Source organism: Pan paniscus, chromosome 1, assembly GCF_029289425.2.
Source record: "Pan paniscus chromosome 1, NHGRI_mPanPan1-v2.0_pri, whole genome shotgun sequence".
Classification (NCBI taxonomy): Eukaryota; Metazoa; Chordata; class Mammalia; order Primates; family Hominidae; genus Pan; species Pan paniscus.
Genome location: NC_073249.2, coordinates 46875412 through 46893576, shown reverse-complemented (window position 1 = coordinate 46893576; position 18165 = coordinate 46875412). Strand labels below are relative to the sequence as shown.

The following is an 18165-nucleotide window of genomic DNA, read 5'->3' as shown; positions in this document are numbered from 1 at the left end:
AGACCTTAAGAATCCCTATACATCCCTATATCCCTACTACATTTTAAGAATCCCTAAGGGAAAAGAGTTTGGCAATTCCTCAAAATTTTAAACATAGTTACCATTTGACTCAGCAGTTCTACTCAAGAGAAATGAAAACATATGTTCATATAAAAACTTGTATATAGGTGTTTGTAATAGTATTATTCATAATAGCCAAAAAGTAAAAATAAGCCAAATGTCTATTAACTAATGAATGGGTAAACCAAATGTGATAAATCCATGCTATTTGGCAATAAAAAGAAATGAAGTACTGATACATGTTACAACATGGATGAACCTTAAGAAAACATTATGCTAAGTGAAAGAAGCCAGACACAAAACACTCCATATATTATATGATTCCGTTTATATGAAATGTCCCAAATAGGCAAATCCAAAGAGACAGAAATTAGATTAGTGCCAGGGCTGGGGGGAAGGCAGAATGGTGAGTATGTGGTTTCTTTTTGGGGTGATGAAAATTATGAAATTAGATGTGATAATTTTATAACTCTGTGAATAAACTAAAAACCAAGGAATTGTATACTTTCAAATGGTGAGTTTTATGATATGAGGATTGTATTTTAATAAAGATGTTACAAAAGGAATCCCTGAGGGAGTCATTGAAGCAGTTTAAGGGAATATGGTATAGTCTACATTATATGTTAGAAAAATCACCCTGCAGATAATTGATGGGAATGGTAGGTAGAGGTATGTTTGCCAAGCCTGGAAGCAAGAAGACTTGCTAGGAAGCTGTATTGTAGTCCAAGTTGTATTGTAGTCCCAGGAAATTACAAGGGTATGAAATCAAGTTGTAATGGCAATGAGAATGGAGAGAAGGCTATGAATTTGTTATTGAAAGAAGCAAAGAAAGATGAGCCCATGAAACAGAACGAAAAGAAGCAGCAGGAGCGGTGAAAAGAAAATCAGAAAATAGTAGCAGCATGGAAGTGAATGAAAAGTCCATTTCCAGTGAAAAGGAGAAGTTCCACAGTTTTAAATACTACAGAGGTCAAGTAGCAAATTTTACCACTGGAAAAGAGACATTATATATGGCAGCAAAAACACCCTTGTTGTCTTCCTTGACTCTCCCAAAGTAGGTCATGTATTCTTCCTTTATTTTTACTTGATGATTATTTGTCTGTTTCCTCCATTAGAATGTAACCCCCAAGAGGACCAAAACTGTTTTTTTGTTTTGTTTTATTGTGGTGAAATATATGTAACATAAAACTTACCAGTTTTACCATTTTTAAGTTTACAGTTTAATGGCATTAAGTACATTTACATTGTTGTATAACTATCACCACCATTCATCTCTAGAACTTTCTTCCTCTTCCAAAACTGAAACTCTGTATCCATTAAATAATTACTCCCCATTTCCCTCTGGCAACGCTGCTTCCACTTTCTGTCTATGAACTTGACTATGCTAGGAACCTCAAATAAGTAGAATCATATAGTAGTTGTCCTTTTGTGTCGTATTTTACTTAGCATAGTTATCAAGGTTCATCCATATTATAGCATGTGTCAGAGTTCCTCCCTTTTAAAGGATGAATATTTCAGCCTTTTATGGATACTGCATTTTGTGTATCCATTCATCTGTCAGTAGACATTGGGTTGCTTCTACCTTTTGGCTGTTTAATGCTGCTATGAGAATGGCTATACAAATATCTCCCTGAAACCCTGCTTTCAATTCTTTTGGGTATATACTGAGAAATGGAATTTGCTGGATCATATGGTAATTCAATTTTTAATTTTCTGAGGAACTGCCATACTGTTTTCCTTAGCGGCTGTACCATTTTATGTTCCCATCAGCAGTGCACAAGGGTTCTAATTTTTCCATATCCTCACCAATATTTTTGTTGTTGTTGTTTTTATGAGATGGAGTTTTGCTCTTGTCACGCAGGCCGGGGTGCAATGGTGTGATCTTGGCTCACTGCAACTTCTGCCTCGGTTCAAGCAATTCTCCTGCCTCAGGGTTCAAGCAATTCTCCTGCCTCAGCTTCCCAAGTAGCTGGGGTTACAGGCACCCATCACCACACCTGGCTAATTTTTGTATTTTTAGTAGAGACGGGGTTTCACCATGTTAGCCAGGCTGGTCTTGAACTCCTGACCTCAAGTGATCTACCCACCTTGGCCTTTCAAGGTGCTGAGATTACAGGTGTGAGCCACCATGCCCAGCCTGTTTTTTTTGGTAATAGCCACCCTAATGGGTGTGAAAAAGAAGACTGGCTATACTTTAGCTCATCTTTTCCACCATCATACAGTAAATAAATCAATATATATTTATTGAATAAAAAAATGAGTGGGAAATAAATGATAGAGGAAGATAAATTGCTCTGGAATGCTTTCAAGTTTGTTTATGAAGGAATGGGAAAAGACAGGGAAGTTGCTGGAGAGGGGCATAGAATTGAAGGTGGGAGAGACAGGAACATAGAAACGTCTTAGAGGGAAAGATTCAGTAGAGAGGGAGTGAAGGTCCATGTCAAAACTTGAATAGATCTTTGAACTCGTTGAAATGTGTACATAATTTTTGAGGAGATTTTATTAGATTCTCAGTAGTCTTCATGAGATTCTCAAAGGGACCACCGACTCCCAAAGAAAGTAAAATCTAAGCTTCTTAGCATAGCTTACAAAATCTGTTATGACCTAGCCTCTGCCTGCTTTCCTAAAATCACCTATCCTCATTCTCTCTCTGTCCTCCAACTTTCCTTTTTTTGTTGTGTGCTTCATCTTTGCTAAGTTACCTACAGATTCCTAAATCATCCGTGGCCTCTCTTGTTTCTGTATCTTTGTACAAGATCCCTCTACCTATAATGCCTTTTCTCCCTCCCCCTACCCAAGTTCTTTTTACTCTTTAAAACCCAGTGTTCGGTATTCATCTTATATACTCTTGTGTTTCTGTTTTAATACTTACATTCTCTCATTATACTTGTCTGTCTTCTTACATCTTTTCTGCTAGACTAAAAGGTTCTTGACAGTAACCATTGGATTTGTCTTTGTAGTTCTAGTGCCTAAAGACACCTAATTCTTTATTAACAGAATGAGTAAGTAAATGAATTAATAGTAAAAAATCTGGGAGTGGGGAGGGGAAGCAAGTTGTGGATACAGTGCCTGATCAACTAACTACCTTCCAGCTTTGGAACTTCCTTCTTCTGAGGACTCATGCACATAACTACTTGAGTTGGAATCTGCTCATGCTCTTTCTAAACTCCTTTTCTCCCTTCTCCTGTAGTTTTGTCATCATTTGCCTGTCTTCTGTCTTGCTGCCCCTGTGACACTGTGGGGTGAACATTAATTGTTGGAATATCCCTATATGATTCCTAGAGTTACTTGGGAATTGATATTAGAGAAAAGCTAGTCTAGGAGTTTTAAGAGGTTATGTTGTTGTTATTGTAGCCTAGCTCTGAATTTTCATCTTGTTGAGCCAGGTTTTTCTTTTTTTAAGTGAATTTTTTTCCCCAGTATCTGCTGTTTAGGAAATCTCTGTTGGTAACCATTTGATCTTGGGAGGGTAGGGACCTTTCAAATAAAGATACTGAGAACTATTTGGTATGGGAAAAGTACATCTATAACAGGCAGACATCAATGTTGACCTATTTTCTGGAGATCAAACTAGAAAAACTAAAGTATTACATTTAAAATGTACCTAGACTCAGGCCCGGGTTCTTTGTACACTGAGATGCTTATTTTAAGCATATATTGCTTAAAGTGGCCTCATTATGCATTTTGAGGGGCTTCATTTTGGGATTTGATAACTATTAGGTCTTTTTGGGAATACTCCTGATCAATCAAGAGTTATTCCATGGTTAGTGTGAAACAGCCCTGATCTTGTGATATTTTCCCAGGGTGTCACCCTAACAGACCTTCAAGAAGCAGAAAGGACATTCAGCCGGTCGAGGGCAGAGAGGCAAGCTCAGGAGCAGCCTCGTGAGAAGCCCACAGACACTGAAGGGCTTGAGGGGAGCCCTGAGAAGCATGAGCCCTCAGCAGTTCCAGCAACAGAAGCTGGGGAGGGCCAGCAGCCCTGGGGCAGGAGTCTGGATGAAGAGGTGAGCTCATTTTTGCTGGCATGTACTGTGCTAAAAGCAGGGTAATTAGTTTGGGAAGTATCTTCTTCACTGGTAGTTCAAAGGCTGTGTTCTACCTTGCAATGGACAACTCACTCAGTATGGCTGTCTTTAGTTGGCAAACCTGTGTGACAAAAATTTAGAGGATGTTGGTCCTTAAATGACCATTTTTTTCTTCTGAGAGTTCACTGATGCTTTTGAATAAATGTCCTTCTAGTCTAAAAGGAGAGGTCATAGTATAACAAAATGCAAATAAAAATATAAGCATATATTGAGTGTTTACTTTACTCAATACATGCTTACTTTATGCCAGGCACTATTTTAAGTACTTCTTGTGTATTAATGCATTTAATCCTCATAACAACTCTCTGAGGTAAATATTACTATTTCTATTTTATATATGAGGAAATTGAATCACAGAGGTTAAGGAATCTGCCCATTTCACATAGCCAAGAAGTGGTTAAGCCAGAGTTTGAACATAGGCAGTCTGACTCCACAGCTTGCTCTCTTAACTACTAGTGTATTGTTTTTCAAACTCTTATAAACCTAAGGGGCTTACAAAGCACTCTTGAGTGTCACTGTTGGGAGGGACGTTTTGATTTATGTTTCATTTCTCTAGTGAAGTTGGTAGTCAAAGGTATAAGTTTATATTTAGGGTGAACATAACTCCTGGTTTACCTAAGATGGTTCCAATTACAACTGTTGTCTTTGTGTAATTATCATTACCCCTCCTTTGCACTCTCAAAAGTGTCCCAGTTTGGACTGATAAATGTTATGGTCACTGTGGTTATAGAAGAAAGGTATCTCCTTCTTGCTTTCACTCTGAATGGCTAGATTCCATAAACTGAAGTTCTATTTTGTATTTTGTTTTATAAGCTACTATTTATTGAGTACCTATTACCAGGTATTCTTCTAAGCACCTAACACACATTTTCTTAATTTAATTCTCATAATCCTCTCTGAAGAAGGTGTTATCTCTGTTTTATAGATGAGGAATTTATGGCCCAGAGAAGCTAAGTAACTTATTCAAGGTCACAGCTAGTAATGCTGAAGCTAGAATTTGAACAAAGATCTTTCTGACTCCAAATTTACTACATTTTATTGTATATGTCTTTATAAATCACAAAAATGTGTACAATCTCTATGTCATAAATTTAATGTGTAGTAAGGATTTATCTATCTCTGAGTCTTCCATAAACCAAGTTAAGGCTTATTGTTAGGCTCTATCTGTCCTAACTCTCAGGTTTAAAAAAAAAAAAGACCACAATAGACCAGAATTGCTTGAACCCAGGAGGCAGAGGTTGCAGTGAGCCAAGATCACAGCACTGCACTCCAGCCTGGGCAACAGAGCAAGACTCCATCTCAAAAAGAAAAGAAAAGAAAAGAAAACAACAACAACAAAACAAAACTACAAAAAGGAAAATGGGAACTTTAGAAAGTTTCAGTAAGCCTGGTTATGGCAAGGTGGTAGAGTATTCAGAACTCGGTAGGATACTCACATTTGTTCTCTGTTCTCAGGTAATCCCTACATTCTGCTTCTTCATGCTCCTAATCTTTTTGTTTCCCTATATAAACCTTGCCTTTCAGCCCTCCATCTTAAAAAGGCCATCATTCTTATTTTCATTCCAAGATCAAAGGAATTATTTTACATGGTTAATGCTATCTAGTACCCTTTGGTTAATTGATGAATAATTTGCTTGAACTGCTCTCAACATGATGGGATTCTCAGAGTAGGAGTCTAGCAGCTGTTTTTTTTTTTTTTTTGTCTAATTAACTAACTTTGGCTTAGTTCATTTATTGAGTACCTATTACCAGGTACTCAATATTGATCATCATCTACTCATAAGCCCCTTAATATAGAAAAAAAACATTTTGTATAAACCTGCTGTCCTTACTCTTTAGATGGACTTGATTTCTAATATCTCATATTGTGGATTATTTCCAGCCTATCTGTCATCGCCTGAGGTGCCCAGCTCAGCCAGACAAACCCACCACGCCAGCATCTCCTTCTACGTCAAGACCCTCACTCTACACCAGTTCCCACCTGCTATGGACAAATAGATTTTCAGTCCCTGATTCTGAGAGTTCAAAGACTACCACAAACACTACAACTGCAAAGGAAATGGACAAAAATGGTATGTAGAACTTCAAAAGACACAGGCCCCTCCACAGTGCACATCCCCAGATTCTTAAAGTTCATACTTTATTTTATCTCTGGCCAGAGAATGAAGAAGCAGATTTGGATGAGCAGTCCTCTAAGAGGCTGTCCGTCCGAGAGAGGAGGCGGCCCAAGGAACGACGAAGAGGCACAGGCATCAATTTCTGGACAAAGGATGTAAGTGGATTGGTCTGTGCTGAGGCATATCATATTACTCTTGGTCACCATTCTTCCAGTTGAGTTTAAAAGAAAGAGTCCTGCATGGTGCCATGAATCTTGCAGTTTCTCAGGAAGTATTACTGAGGAAAAGAGAAGAAAGACCTAACTAGTGTGGGACTCATTTGGTATGTTCCTGCTAGATTCCCAGTATCTAGTACAGTGCTAAGCACATGGTAGGCACTCAGTAAATAATTGGCAAAGAATTAAAAAACTGGAAATATACAACAGCCATATAAACAAATATAACAAGTGAATAAGCTTGTCGAGTTTTAGTAGTCCTTCCTAATATTCCCTGAATGTCATGTAGTGAGTCAACAATATCTTAATGCCACATATGAGCAGAGATTCTAACTAAATATTGTAGGAGTACTACAAGAAGTTCAAGGAACTTAAAACCTCTAAGTAATACAAGTTCACTTAGTTTTACTGTTTTAGAGAAAAAGTGGAACAAATAACATAAAATAGATGAACTTTGGCTTTAAAATAAAGACAGATATGCCAATGTTTACTAACTACAAATACACAATCAGTAGTTCCATTCATCCTCTTCCATATCTTGTTCTGTAGCCTTCTCATTCAACCTTGTTATTGGCATTTTAAAGAACAAGTGGCCAATAACTTGGACAAGACGACCCTGCCTACCAATGACTCCTTTGAAAATTGGACACACTTTATTCAGTGAGACAAGAAATGAGACAGTAATAGTCGTTCATTATAAATTATTTTTTAGATAAAAATATTTCATCGTTTTAGGGCTAAATTGACTGATACGTATTGACAAAGATGAAATTAAGTCTGTCTGTCTTGTCTGTCTGTCTTAAAGATATCCCTTTTCCAACTGTGGTTGATTTGACTTTTTAGACTACAGGTGACATTTCTAAGTTGCCTGCCTGTGATGGCTGTGAAAAGTAGCAGTAACAGAGCATCACTTGGAAGTCAATTCTCATTGCCCATGTTTGAAATGCCAAGATGCATAATTGATGGGATCTGACCTTGTTGCTTTCAAGGATGTCTGTGACAATGAGCCTCTTGATTTTCTTCCCTTTTCTTTTTTAGGAGGATGAAACTGATGGCTCTGAAGAGGTCAAAGAAATGTGGGTAAGTGACAAGCCAGTGAAGCATGTCTCTTGAGAGCACAGTCTTGCTCTTGTATGTAATTTTAGTAGAAGAAAGGGCAAGACTTAATGCAGATTTTAGTTGAGAAGGAGTTTGGAGATAGACATTCCTCTAAGAGATGGGGCAGGTGTTAGTTTGTGGTACTATTTTCTCATGTGGTGTAACAATGCCTGTGCTCTTGAAGCAGTTTCCTACATTTTTCTATGCCTGCTGCCAGTCTTTCACACTGTTATAGGATCCATCATTTCCTCTCTTGTATGTTATTGGATTATATGAAGTACTTTGAAATCTTTGAATGAAAAGTGAAGAGTGATACCAGTTCCTTTTTGGATCTGCACTAATAGAGAGGGACATAAATGTGGAGAATGTAAAACATCAGACAGTCCCCAAGTCATTTATATTTGACTTTGAGATAAGATTAAACATCTGGCATCTTACATAACTCTGCCCTTTTAAGGCCTGACATCCAACTCTTCCCTGCCATGAAAGGCCTAAGTTCAGCTTTTCTGAAGATACTCCAGGCTCCTGTAAGCCACTCAGACATGATTGGTGGTGGTTTTCTTTTTAGTACTGTTTTCCAAGAAGGAAGGAATTTGGTTCTGACTAAATTAATTGAAATACATGCGCTTTTCTATTGAAATTATGTAAAAAGATGACCTTTTGTATCCTACAACTTATTGGAAGTATGTTTTCAGAGTATACTGTATAACCTGTACTGAAAATTAACATCTAACTCATCTTTAGCAGAGAAGATATAAATAATATATTGTCATTGATCTGCCTATATTTTTGTCTAGATCCAAAACAGACAATAGTAGCCTTCTAGAAAGTAGTGCCTTTAATGACTAACGGTGACATAGGTGAGAATTGCCTGCCCTTGGTTGAAGCTGGGGCTACTTCATAAAGGCAAGCTATGTGGTGTGGAAATAGTATATAGAGGTTCCTTGGGGCACGAGTGTGTGCCTGTGTGTATGTGTATGAATTATAGCAACTCTTAGTTTCTTCAAGGGGCTTGGAAAGGCTTTTGGAGATAGGAAGAGTGAATATAGGAAAGTTCCTTTGGGGAATTATAACTCAAAGCATATATAACTCAGGAAATATAACTCAGAGGATCTGAGTTATAGATTATAGAGTACTGAAATGGAACATTATCCATACAGAATTACGTAGGCCATTTAAATCCAGGGAATTGCAAAAGGGAAGGCTTTGTTGTCATAAGAATGTCTTTTGCCAGTGAAAATTCTATTCTCTACTTTTCTAAACTTCTTGGCACTGGAAAATCCTAGCCTAGAGGGTACCAAGTAAGGAAAATTAAGATGATCTTGATGCAGTACTTCCTAGGGAATTTTACTTTAGGACTGTTGACTTGAAAGTATGAAGAAAAGCAGAGACTGTTGCGGTTTGATGTGAAAGGCATTTGTCAGACTAAAAAATACTCCACACATCCAATTGCATAAGGCATCTACTAGTGTTTACCATGTGTCAGGAAAACAACAATGTGAATCAAAAAGAATAAAACAGCCCATTATCTGTGGACTGGTACATTTGAATTTATGCAAATAAGCTAAGGTTGCTATAAGAAATATATTCCAAGTGCCAATCTCCAGCCTCGCCAATAGTGCAGGAAGAAAGGCCGATAATGAATCAGCATAGGGTGAGGCATCCTTTTTGTAAAAGTCTTATATTTGCTTGTTTCATTTCTTTCAGTTAAATTCTTAACTGTTTTTCTCCCTTGAGCACTCTCTCCTAATGCTAGCAGGCATGATGCCATTGTCTATATGGGCCTACAGAGCCACATGCCTGGTCATGGCCTAGTGTAAATTCCTACATTTCTATTTCAAGACAGTCAGTAGTATCTTATGACCACCTCTCTACCCCAGCTCCATTTTCATCCTTCAGGCAGTACAGTTGACTCAGCTCTGCAACAACAAATGAGCCAGTTAAAGCGGAGGGCATTCCATTGAAATGGTGCTGTTAGCTAATCAGCATGGATACAGTTGAGAAGCCCAGGGCAGCTCTTTCCTTTCTTGGTTTTTAGTTCAATAAAACTATATCTGCTATTGAGGTCATGCCGGCTTCCTTCTCTTACCTAGTCCACTCCTTGAGAATGATAATATCTATTATTTTTAAAGTTATCTCTTCCCAAGACTCTAATATCTTGTTTTTTTTTAACTGAAATATAATTTACAATTAATGCACAGATTTTAAATATACTGTTTGCTGGGTTTTGACACTTGTATGTACCAATATAACCACTACCCAAATCAAGATACAGAACTTTTCCATCACCTTAAAACGTTTCATCATTAACGCTCAAGAATAAGTGATACTAATCTATGGTGATAGAAATCAGAAGAGTGGTTGCCTCTCAGGACAGAGAATTGAATGGAAAAGATAGAAATCAACGAGCAGTAATATTTAACTTTTTTTTTTTAGACAGGGTCTTGCTCTTTCACCCAGGTTGGAGTGCAGTGATGTAGTCATGGCTCACTGCGGCCTCAACCTCCCAGGCTCAAGTGATCCTACTACCTCAGTGTCCCAAGTAGCTGGGACTACAGGCACAAGCCACCACACCCAGCTAATTTTTGGAGTTTTTCTAGAGATGGGGTTTCACTACGTTGCCCAGGCTGGTCTCGAACTCCTGGGCTCAAACAATCCTCCTGCCTTGGCCTCCCAAAATGTTGGGATTATAGGCATGAGCCACAATGCCCAGCCAATAATATTTAATTTTAATGGTAGAAAGGAAGCTTCAACGGTTATTATCTTTATCTTATGCCTCCAGTCAGAGTTAGACCTAAATGATTCAAAATATCTATGGTTTTTCCCCCCTTCTTAAAGATTTCAAAAGAAGATTGTTTAATACTTCACTTGTATAGCAGTGACAACAACGTGGTTTAAGACCTTTCTGTTGTTTAAACTAAATCTCTGTTGAGGTCATTGAAGTTCATTTCCTTTTTTATATACCAAGAAAAATGTAACCAACATTTATATACAGGTAAGATTTATGGCCAGGAATGGCCATAATGTTTGCTATCAATAGAATATTTGGTCAGAGAAATGCAAATCAAAACCACAATGAAATAGATCATCTGACCTGTTAGAATGGCTGTTATCAAAAAGACAAAAAATAACAAAACCTGGTGAGGATATAGAGAAAAAGAAACTCTTAATACGCTATTGGTGGGAATATAAATTAGTGTAGCCATTATGGAAAACAGTATGGAGGTTCCTCAAAAACTAAAAATTGAACTACCATATGATTCAGCAGTCCCACTACTTGGTATTTATCCAGAGGAAAGAAAAACAGTGTATCAAAGAGATGACGCTCCCTGGTGGTCTAGTGGTTAGGATTTGGTGCTCTCGCTGTCTCTCTCTCTTGCTCTCTCTCTCTCTCTCTCTCTCTCTCACTCTCACTGTCTCTCTGTCTTTCAAAGAGATATCTGCACCCCTATGTTTATTGCAGCACTATTCACAATAGCCAGGATATGGAATCAACTTAAATGTCCATTAACAGATGAACAGATAAATTAAATGTGGTATATGTACATAGTGGAATACTATTTAGCCATAAAGAAAAATGAAATTATGTCATTCACAGCAACATGAATGATCCTGGAAGCCATTATGTTAGGTGAAATAAGTCAGTCACAGAAAAATAAATACCTCATGTTCTCATATGTAGGATCTTAAAAAGTTGAGCTCATAGAAGTAGAGAGTAGGACTGTGGTTACTGGAGTCTGGAAAAGGGAGATAGTCAGAGGTTGGTTAACAGATATAAAATTATAGGTAGGGGGAATAAGTTCTAGTGTTCTATAGCACTAAAGGGTGAATATAGTTAATGATAATTTATTGTATATTTTCAAATAGCTAGAAGAGAGGATTTTGAATGTTCCTAACATAAAGAAATTATTTTTGATGCTAGATATGCTGATTACCTTGATTTGATCATTACATATTGCATGTATGTATTGAAATATCACTTCATACCACATAAATACATACTATTATAATGCATCAATTTAAAATTTTTAAAAAGAGAGTATGTGATAGACTAGTCATGCATTGCTATGCTGGGGACAGCAAGGAACATGCTTAGAAGGCTGGGGACCCTACTTAAGCCCAACATAGTGCATAGTTTTAGTCTGAACCCGTCTCCACTGGTAAATCCATGAACCAGTGAAACTAACAATGAATATGTAAAATTGACATCTTAGCACCTCCTTGACAGATGTGTTTAAAAACAATTCTGTTTTGTTTATCCACGTTAGGTATATGACAGTCTCTGAGAATCTTAATAGATCCTTTGTCTTTCTGAATGAAAAGTAATCTGCATCTTAATTTGAGGAATAGGGTTATTCTAATTATATCTGAAAATGCTTTTATATTCAGCAGTGTGTTTGCTGTTTTCTTTACTATAGTAGTAATCACATAGAATGTTTGCCCTGGAGGGAACAAGCATAGGTACACCACAGAAGATAATGACCATTTGGATTATTTCTCTTTTTTTACCTGCATCTTCGGCCTGGATTCCATTTTCTTTACATTGAGTTTTATCTATTGCTTTCTTACTGTTTTCCCTGTTTGCTCTGGAGCTGTTTTCCAAGCCAATCCTGTTGTATAATTGAATTTATCACTAGAGGGCACAAGTGGTCAACAGAAAAGATGTTGGTGAACAGGCAGAATGGTGCCCTAAAGCTGAGCAGAAGACAAATTGCTTTTGTTTTTAAGGAATTGTTGAAGGACCCGGTTCAATGTAGTAAAGGTACTTGCCCCCCAACTTTTGGTATCATAGGATTGGAAGAGAATCTAGAGATATCTTGGATTAGGAACCAATTTTATGGTTAAGAAGACTGAGGCTCAGAGAAATTAAGAATTATTTGGGCATGACATCTCTGCTAGGTGAGCAACCTGTACCTTTTTTCTGGGAACCTCTTTGTTTGACTGTAGTGAAGCAAACCTGAAATTAGGACTTACATCCTTTTCTATTCCTTATTCATCCATTTGGTTTTTTTACTCAGCAGGTTACATGTTCGAATTGACTTGCTAGTAGCATCTCACCTCCTTGAGTGAAGGAACGTCTTCTTGAAGGACAACTTAAAAGCCTACTCAGAGTATCAAGATTCAGTGGGTAGAGCATCAGCATTCTTCTGCTGTCCTTGACATAGGTGGGTAGTTGTGTATGTCAGGAAGTAAGACTTTTCATACTTTTCTTTTCCCCTAGAATCTCTATTGCTTTTAGATAAATCAGGTGGCACTCAATCTGAACAAAATCACTGAAACCTTACCCTGGAAGTTAGCAATGTAGCTGTCCCCATCCAGAATGCAATCAGTAGGTCTGGATTACTAATCATCCCTCAAAACTGATTGGTAAAGGAGATAGTGTTAAAGAGTTACTAAATTATAGATATCAAGGTACCTGCCTTAGATAACTGGGGGTATGCTCGTGGAGAGATCTGTTGGTAAAAGTCTTCTAAAAGAGTTAAGCTATTAAATGCAAGGTTTTCAAACTACATGAAAGAACACAATTGGAATTTGCTAGCAGAGCTGAGTTTTGAACTTTAACAGAAAATAAATGCCATAGAAATAAATAGAAATATACCAGAAGCCACTAAATGCATTTTCCATTTTGTCCTGCCATCACTTTTGTAAGCATCTTAATTCAACAAGTGCTTTTAAGCGCCAATTATGATCAAGCACTTTTCTAGATTCTGGGGATGCAACAATGAACAAATAGCCCTGCTCTTATGGAATTTACATTCTAGTGGGGGAGACAGACAAAATAAATATATAAAGTAAATACTATGTTAAAAGGTGATACGTGCTATGGAAAAACCATATAGAGTAGGCTAAGGAGGAATCAGAAGTGCCAACATGGAAGGAGGTTGACATTATAAGTAGGGTGGTCAGGATAGGCCTTACTGAGAAAATATGATTTAAGCCTAGTCTTTTTTTATTTATTTTTTTTTTTTGAGACGGAGTCTCGCTCTGTCGCCCAGGCTGGAGTGCAGTGGCGCGATCTCGGCTCACTGCAAGCTCCGCCTCCCGGGTTCACGCCATTCTCCTGCCTCAGCCTCCCGAGTAGCTGGGACTACAGGCGCCCGCTACCACGCCCGGCTAATTTTTTGTATTTTTAGTAGAGACGAGGTTTCACCGTGTTAGCCAGGATGGTCTCGATCTCCTGACCTCGTGATCCACCCGCCTCGGCCTCCCAAAGTGCTGGGATTACAGGCGTGAGCCACCGCGCCCGGCCAAGCCTAGTCTTAAAGGAAGCAAGGTGGGAAACTATGTGGATATGTAGGGGTAGAGTGTTATGGACAGAGGGAATGGCAATTGCAAAGACCCTAAGATAGGTGTCTGGCATGCTTGAGGACAGGTTAAAAAAAATCAGTGTGGCTACAGTGGAATGTGCAAGAAGGCCAAATGGCATCGACTGATAAGTTATTATAAGAACTTTGGCTTTTGTAGTTTTGAGCACAAGAGTGACATGATTATATTTATATTTTAAAGGATTACTGCCTGCTATTTTAGAGAATGTACTCTGGGAGGATATTAGTGGAAGCAGGGACATCAGTTAGGAGGCCATTATAATACAGTAATCCAGGAGAAAACTGACGGTGGTTTGTACCAGGATAATAGCAGGCAGTAAAGATGCTGAGAAATTGTCATATTCAGGATATATTTTGAAGTTAGAACCAATGAGATTTGCTGTTTTCTTGGATATCAGGTGAGAAAACAGAAGGTCAAGGTTGACACTAAGACTTTTTAGCTAAGGCAACTAAAAGCGTGGAATTTTATTAATTGAGATGGAGAATACTACAGGAAGAATACAGAATACATTTGGTGGGGGAAAAGTAGACATTTGGTTTTGGTTTTAGAATTGTTAAATCTAATAGGTCTGATTGACATATTTCTACATGGAAATGTCAAGAGGACAGTTAGATGTAGGAATCTGCAATTCAGGTTTAAGGGCCAGGCTGGAACTACATCTTGGATATCAGTAAACCTAAAGATTGGATTTTAAAACCATGAGATTGAATGTGACCACGAAGAGAATGAATGTAGACAGAGAAGAGGCCGAAAGAGCCCTGGAGCACTCCGAAATTCAAAGTGAGGAGAAGGGGAAGAATCAGCAAAGGAAACTGAGCAATCCTGGTACCTGGAATGCAGTTTCCCCCTTTTTCCAAAACGAAATCAAACAAAACACATGGAACAATAGGCAGTTTTATCATTGTTCTTATTTTACCTTTTTTTTTTTTTTCAAGGGCTATTTCCCATGAAATCTGCTCAGTCTGTTTATAAATGGGCCATGCAATGGTATAGGAGACCTGGACATTCCAGGGCATCTTCTGGTGTCTTTTGAGCTAGAAATTGCTTCCTTTCTGCAACCTTGTCTAGAGGCCTTTGAAGTCCAGGGATGTCATAAGACTCTTCTTACTACATCAGAGGGATTCTATTAATTACCATGTCTGCAAATGATCTGTTAACTTACCTCTTGATCTCCTTTGCCAAATTTTCTTCAGCTCTATTACATCTTTGAATAAATGTCACTTCAATTTCAGTTAAGAAGACTCTTGGGGCCGGCCGTAGTGGCTCACGCCTGTAATCCCAGCACTTTAGGAGGCCGAGGCAGATGGACCACTTGAGGTCAGGAGTTCGAGACCAGCCTGGTCAACAGTGAAACCCCATCTCTACTAAAAATACAAAAATTAGCTGGGTGTGATGACGCCCACCTGTAATCCCAGCTACTCGGGAGGCTGAGGCATGAGAATCGCTTGAACCCGGGAGGCGGAGGTGGCAGTGAGCCAAGATTGCACCACTGCACATCAGTCTGGGCAACAGAGCGAGACCCTGTCCCCCCCAAAAAAAGAAGACTCTTGGAAAAACTTTTATTAGAAATAAAACAACACCTAAAAGTTGTTACTGTATATTAAAATTTGATTTCTCTGGGGTGGCTAGAATGACAGTTACAGACTAAATTTAAAGCTAAAAAATACTTTAAAGGTCACCTAGTTAACACTGTCATTTTAAAGTTAACAGCTGAGGCCCAGGAGATTAAGTACCTTGCTAGTGTCACATAGTTGTAGTCCTAGTGCACAGCTGTTGCACTACCTTCCAAATTTGTATCTTTATATCTGTTATATCTCTTATATCATATTACATACTGTTATGACAAATAATATAGCATAATAGTTAAGAGGACACACCCAGGAGCTAGACTCCCTGCATTTAACCCCAGCTTAACCATTTAACTACTTTGGATAGGTTATTTAACCTTTGTATGCCTCAGTTTCCTCATCTGTAAAGTAGGGATAATAATAGTCTACCTCTTAGAGTTGTGAAATGAAAATGAGCTAATACATTTAAATAGAGATGATTACAATCCATTTAAATTATTTTCCAAATCTACAAGTTCCTACATCTGGATGAGAGTAAGGCTTTCGGAATACTTTTATTGGCCTTAGGATCACATGATTTTGAAGTTATTAATTTATCCTTAAAGAATGGATTATTTGGAGAGTCACAGAAGTAGCCCCAAATCTTCTATAACTCCAACATGTGTTCTGACACATAACTGAAGAATTTTGAGGAATAAGTTTTAAAGGAGATTGCTGAAGTAGGGGGAAAGAAATGAGTAGAAAGGAAAGGAACAAGAACTAAATGTTTCAAATTGTGTTTGGAACCTGATCAAGTCAAGTCCCTGCAGCTTCTCTGTCAAGCAAGCAGGCTTTCATTTTTATGCCTAAATAACCCATTCCATTTATGCTTCTTTGCCAGTGCTTCCAACAGTCCTAGTTTCAGAGATCTTTACTATTTTTTCCCACCTTCTTCCTTTGAGTAAATAGCAGCCCTTTTTCTCCAATTTTTCACAGTGTTGCTTCTGGCTATTTGCTGGATCCTTTCTCTCGAGCAGAATTTTTTAATCTTGTGAAACCACTTTATCTGCTGGAGGGTATCCAGCAACTTTCTGTCCACTCTCCACCACCAGTCAGTATTTTTGCCATTCTCCTTTTAGGTAAAATCCTAAGTCTGTTTTGTTTTCCTCTCTCTCTGGGGTTCGATTGCCTAATATGGTAAGGTATTTCCCCGACAAGATTGCGCTGTGGAGTTAGAACAACAGTTTGACTAAGTTTAAAGACATGGTAGGTGAGCTATCTAATAGTTATTTATGTAGTAAAGTAATTTTTTTTGCAGTATATTACATAACAACCAAAATCTATTTTTTAAGCAAGCCTCTGTTGCTTTTAACAGACTTAAAGAGATAATAAAATATAGATTTTTCTCCTCTTAACCTGTTTAGGCAGATTTTTTTTTTTTAAAGCGAAAGATAGCTCGTCCCCAGAATGAAAGGGTTTTGAAAAGTCTGAGAAATTTGATAACATGATAATGTTCATAAGGATATAAAAGTAAGGGTAAACTTGATAAGCAATGGCTGTTATAAACAGTCCTGTGGTAGCCAGCCTCTGGGAATTGGCAGGCATTCCACGTGTAGAAAAGCAAGCTGTCCTGGATTTCTGCAATTGATGACGATGCGCAGTCCCAGGGAAAAAGATAGAGACTGAGAAATGGCAGCCAACCAACTCTGTATGTGGGAAGCTGCCTGTTATCCAGCATGCACTGAAGAATCTTCTCTAGTGGTTGACTCCACATTGGCCTCGAAGGATCTTTCCTCTCACTGTACATTTGCTCTTGCTTTGCAACTATAGTTTCTTAAAATACTGCAGATGCTGTGATTTTCTATATATGGGTTGTGTCTTGCTGTAGCCCAAGCTGTATAAACCATCTTAAGAACAAAGTTTCTTTTGGCATCTTCCTTTTATGGACTCTATTAATTTTAGGTCGTGCTGTTGCCCAGGAAATCTCAGTAATCAAAGCTCACATGTATTCCTTTGAGACCCTGTAATTTTTGGACCTAGTGTCCCATTACATCAGTGAATTCTGCTTTAATCATAAATCTTTTTTAGGATAGAATAAATTGATCTTTGAGGTATCTGTTTGGACTTCTCTCATGCATCTCATCCAAAGATGTGAAAGGTTTATCCAGCTACTAAGGATAGTATAGTTAACTTCTTGATCTTTTCTTTTTTTGATTTCTTCTTCTGCCTCCATTTGCTTTCAAGATATTAGTTTGTGTTAGTGACTTGTGACCTTATGTCTTTTTATTATAGGAACACAGATGAGCTTAAAACTCTGCTGGAGCTTTTTTAAAAAAATGTTTATAAAAGATAGTAAATTTCATTAAAGAAAATTCATGAAGTATAGAAAAATATAAAGTGGTAGCTCTCAAAAGCAGCAGGAGAATTGCTAAAGGAGGTTGTAAAAATTCATAGGGCTACTTTCAGGGAATACAGCGATGGGGGATGTTCTGCATGCATTAAGTGGAAAGGGTGAGAGATGCTAGATATCCTAAAATGCCCCATATCAAACAAGTATCCTGAAGCTTGCTTGACTTTTGACTGTCTCCCTTGACAGTCATAGATGAAAACCTATCAGTTATCTGAGTCTAAAACCAAACTTGATTTTATGTTTAAGCTCATTTTTGAGGGGCAGTGGGGAGGAAGACAGTTCTAAAAATTCAACCACCATGTA

The 18165-nt window shown here is 38.0% G+C and overlaps 1 protein-coding gene across 8 annotated transcripts in view; it reads left to right on the top strand.

Annotated features, from left to right (window-relative positions):
• PPP1R12B (protein phosphatase 1 regulatory subunit 12B) overlaps positions 1-18165 on the top strand; it is a 242178-nt gene that overhangs the window by 142595 nt on the left and 81418 nt on the right. For all 8 annotated transcript variants that reach the window (XM_008976627.5, XM_008976626.6, XM_003823009.4 and 5 more), the window contains 4 exons: positions 3864-4067; positions 6031-6220; positions 6308-6420; positions 7519-7560. In XM_008976627.5, the coding sequence (XP_008974875.3) occupies positions 3864-4067; positions 6031-6220; positions 6308-6420; positions 7519-7560 (549 nt within the window). The remainder of the gene's footprint in view (positions 1-3863; positions 4068-6030; positions 6221-6307; positions 6421-7518; positions 7561-18165) is intronic.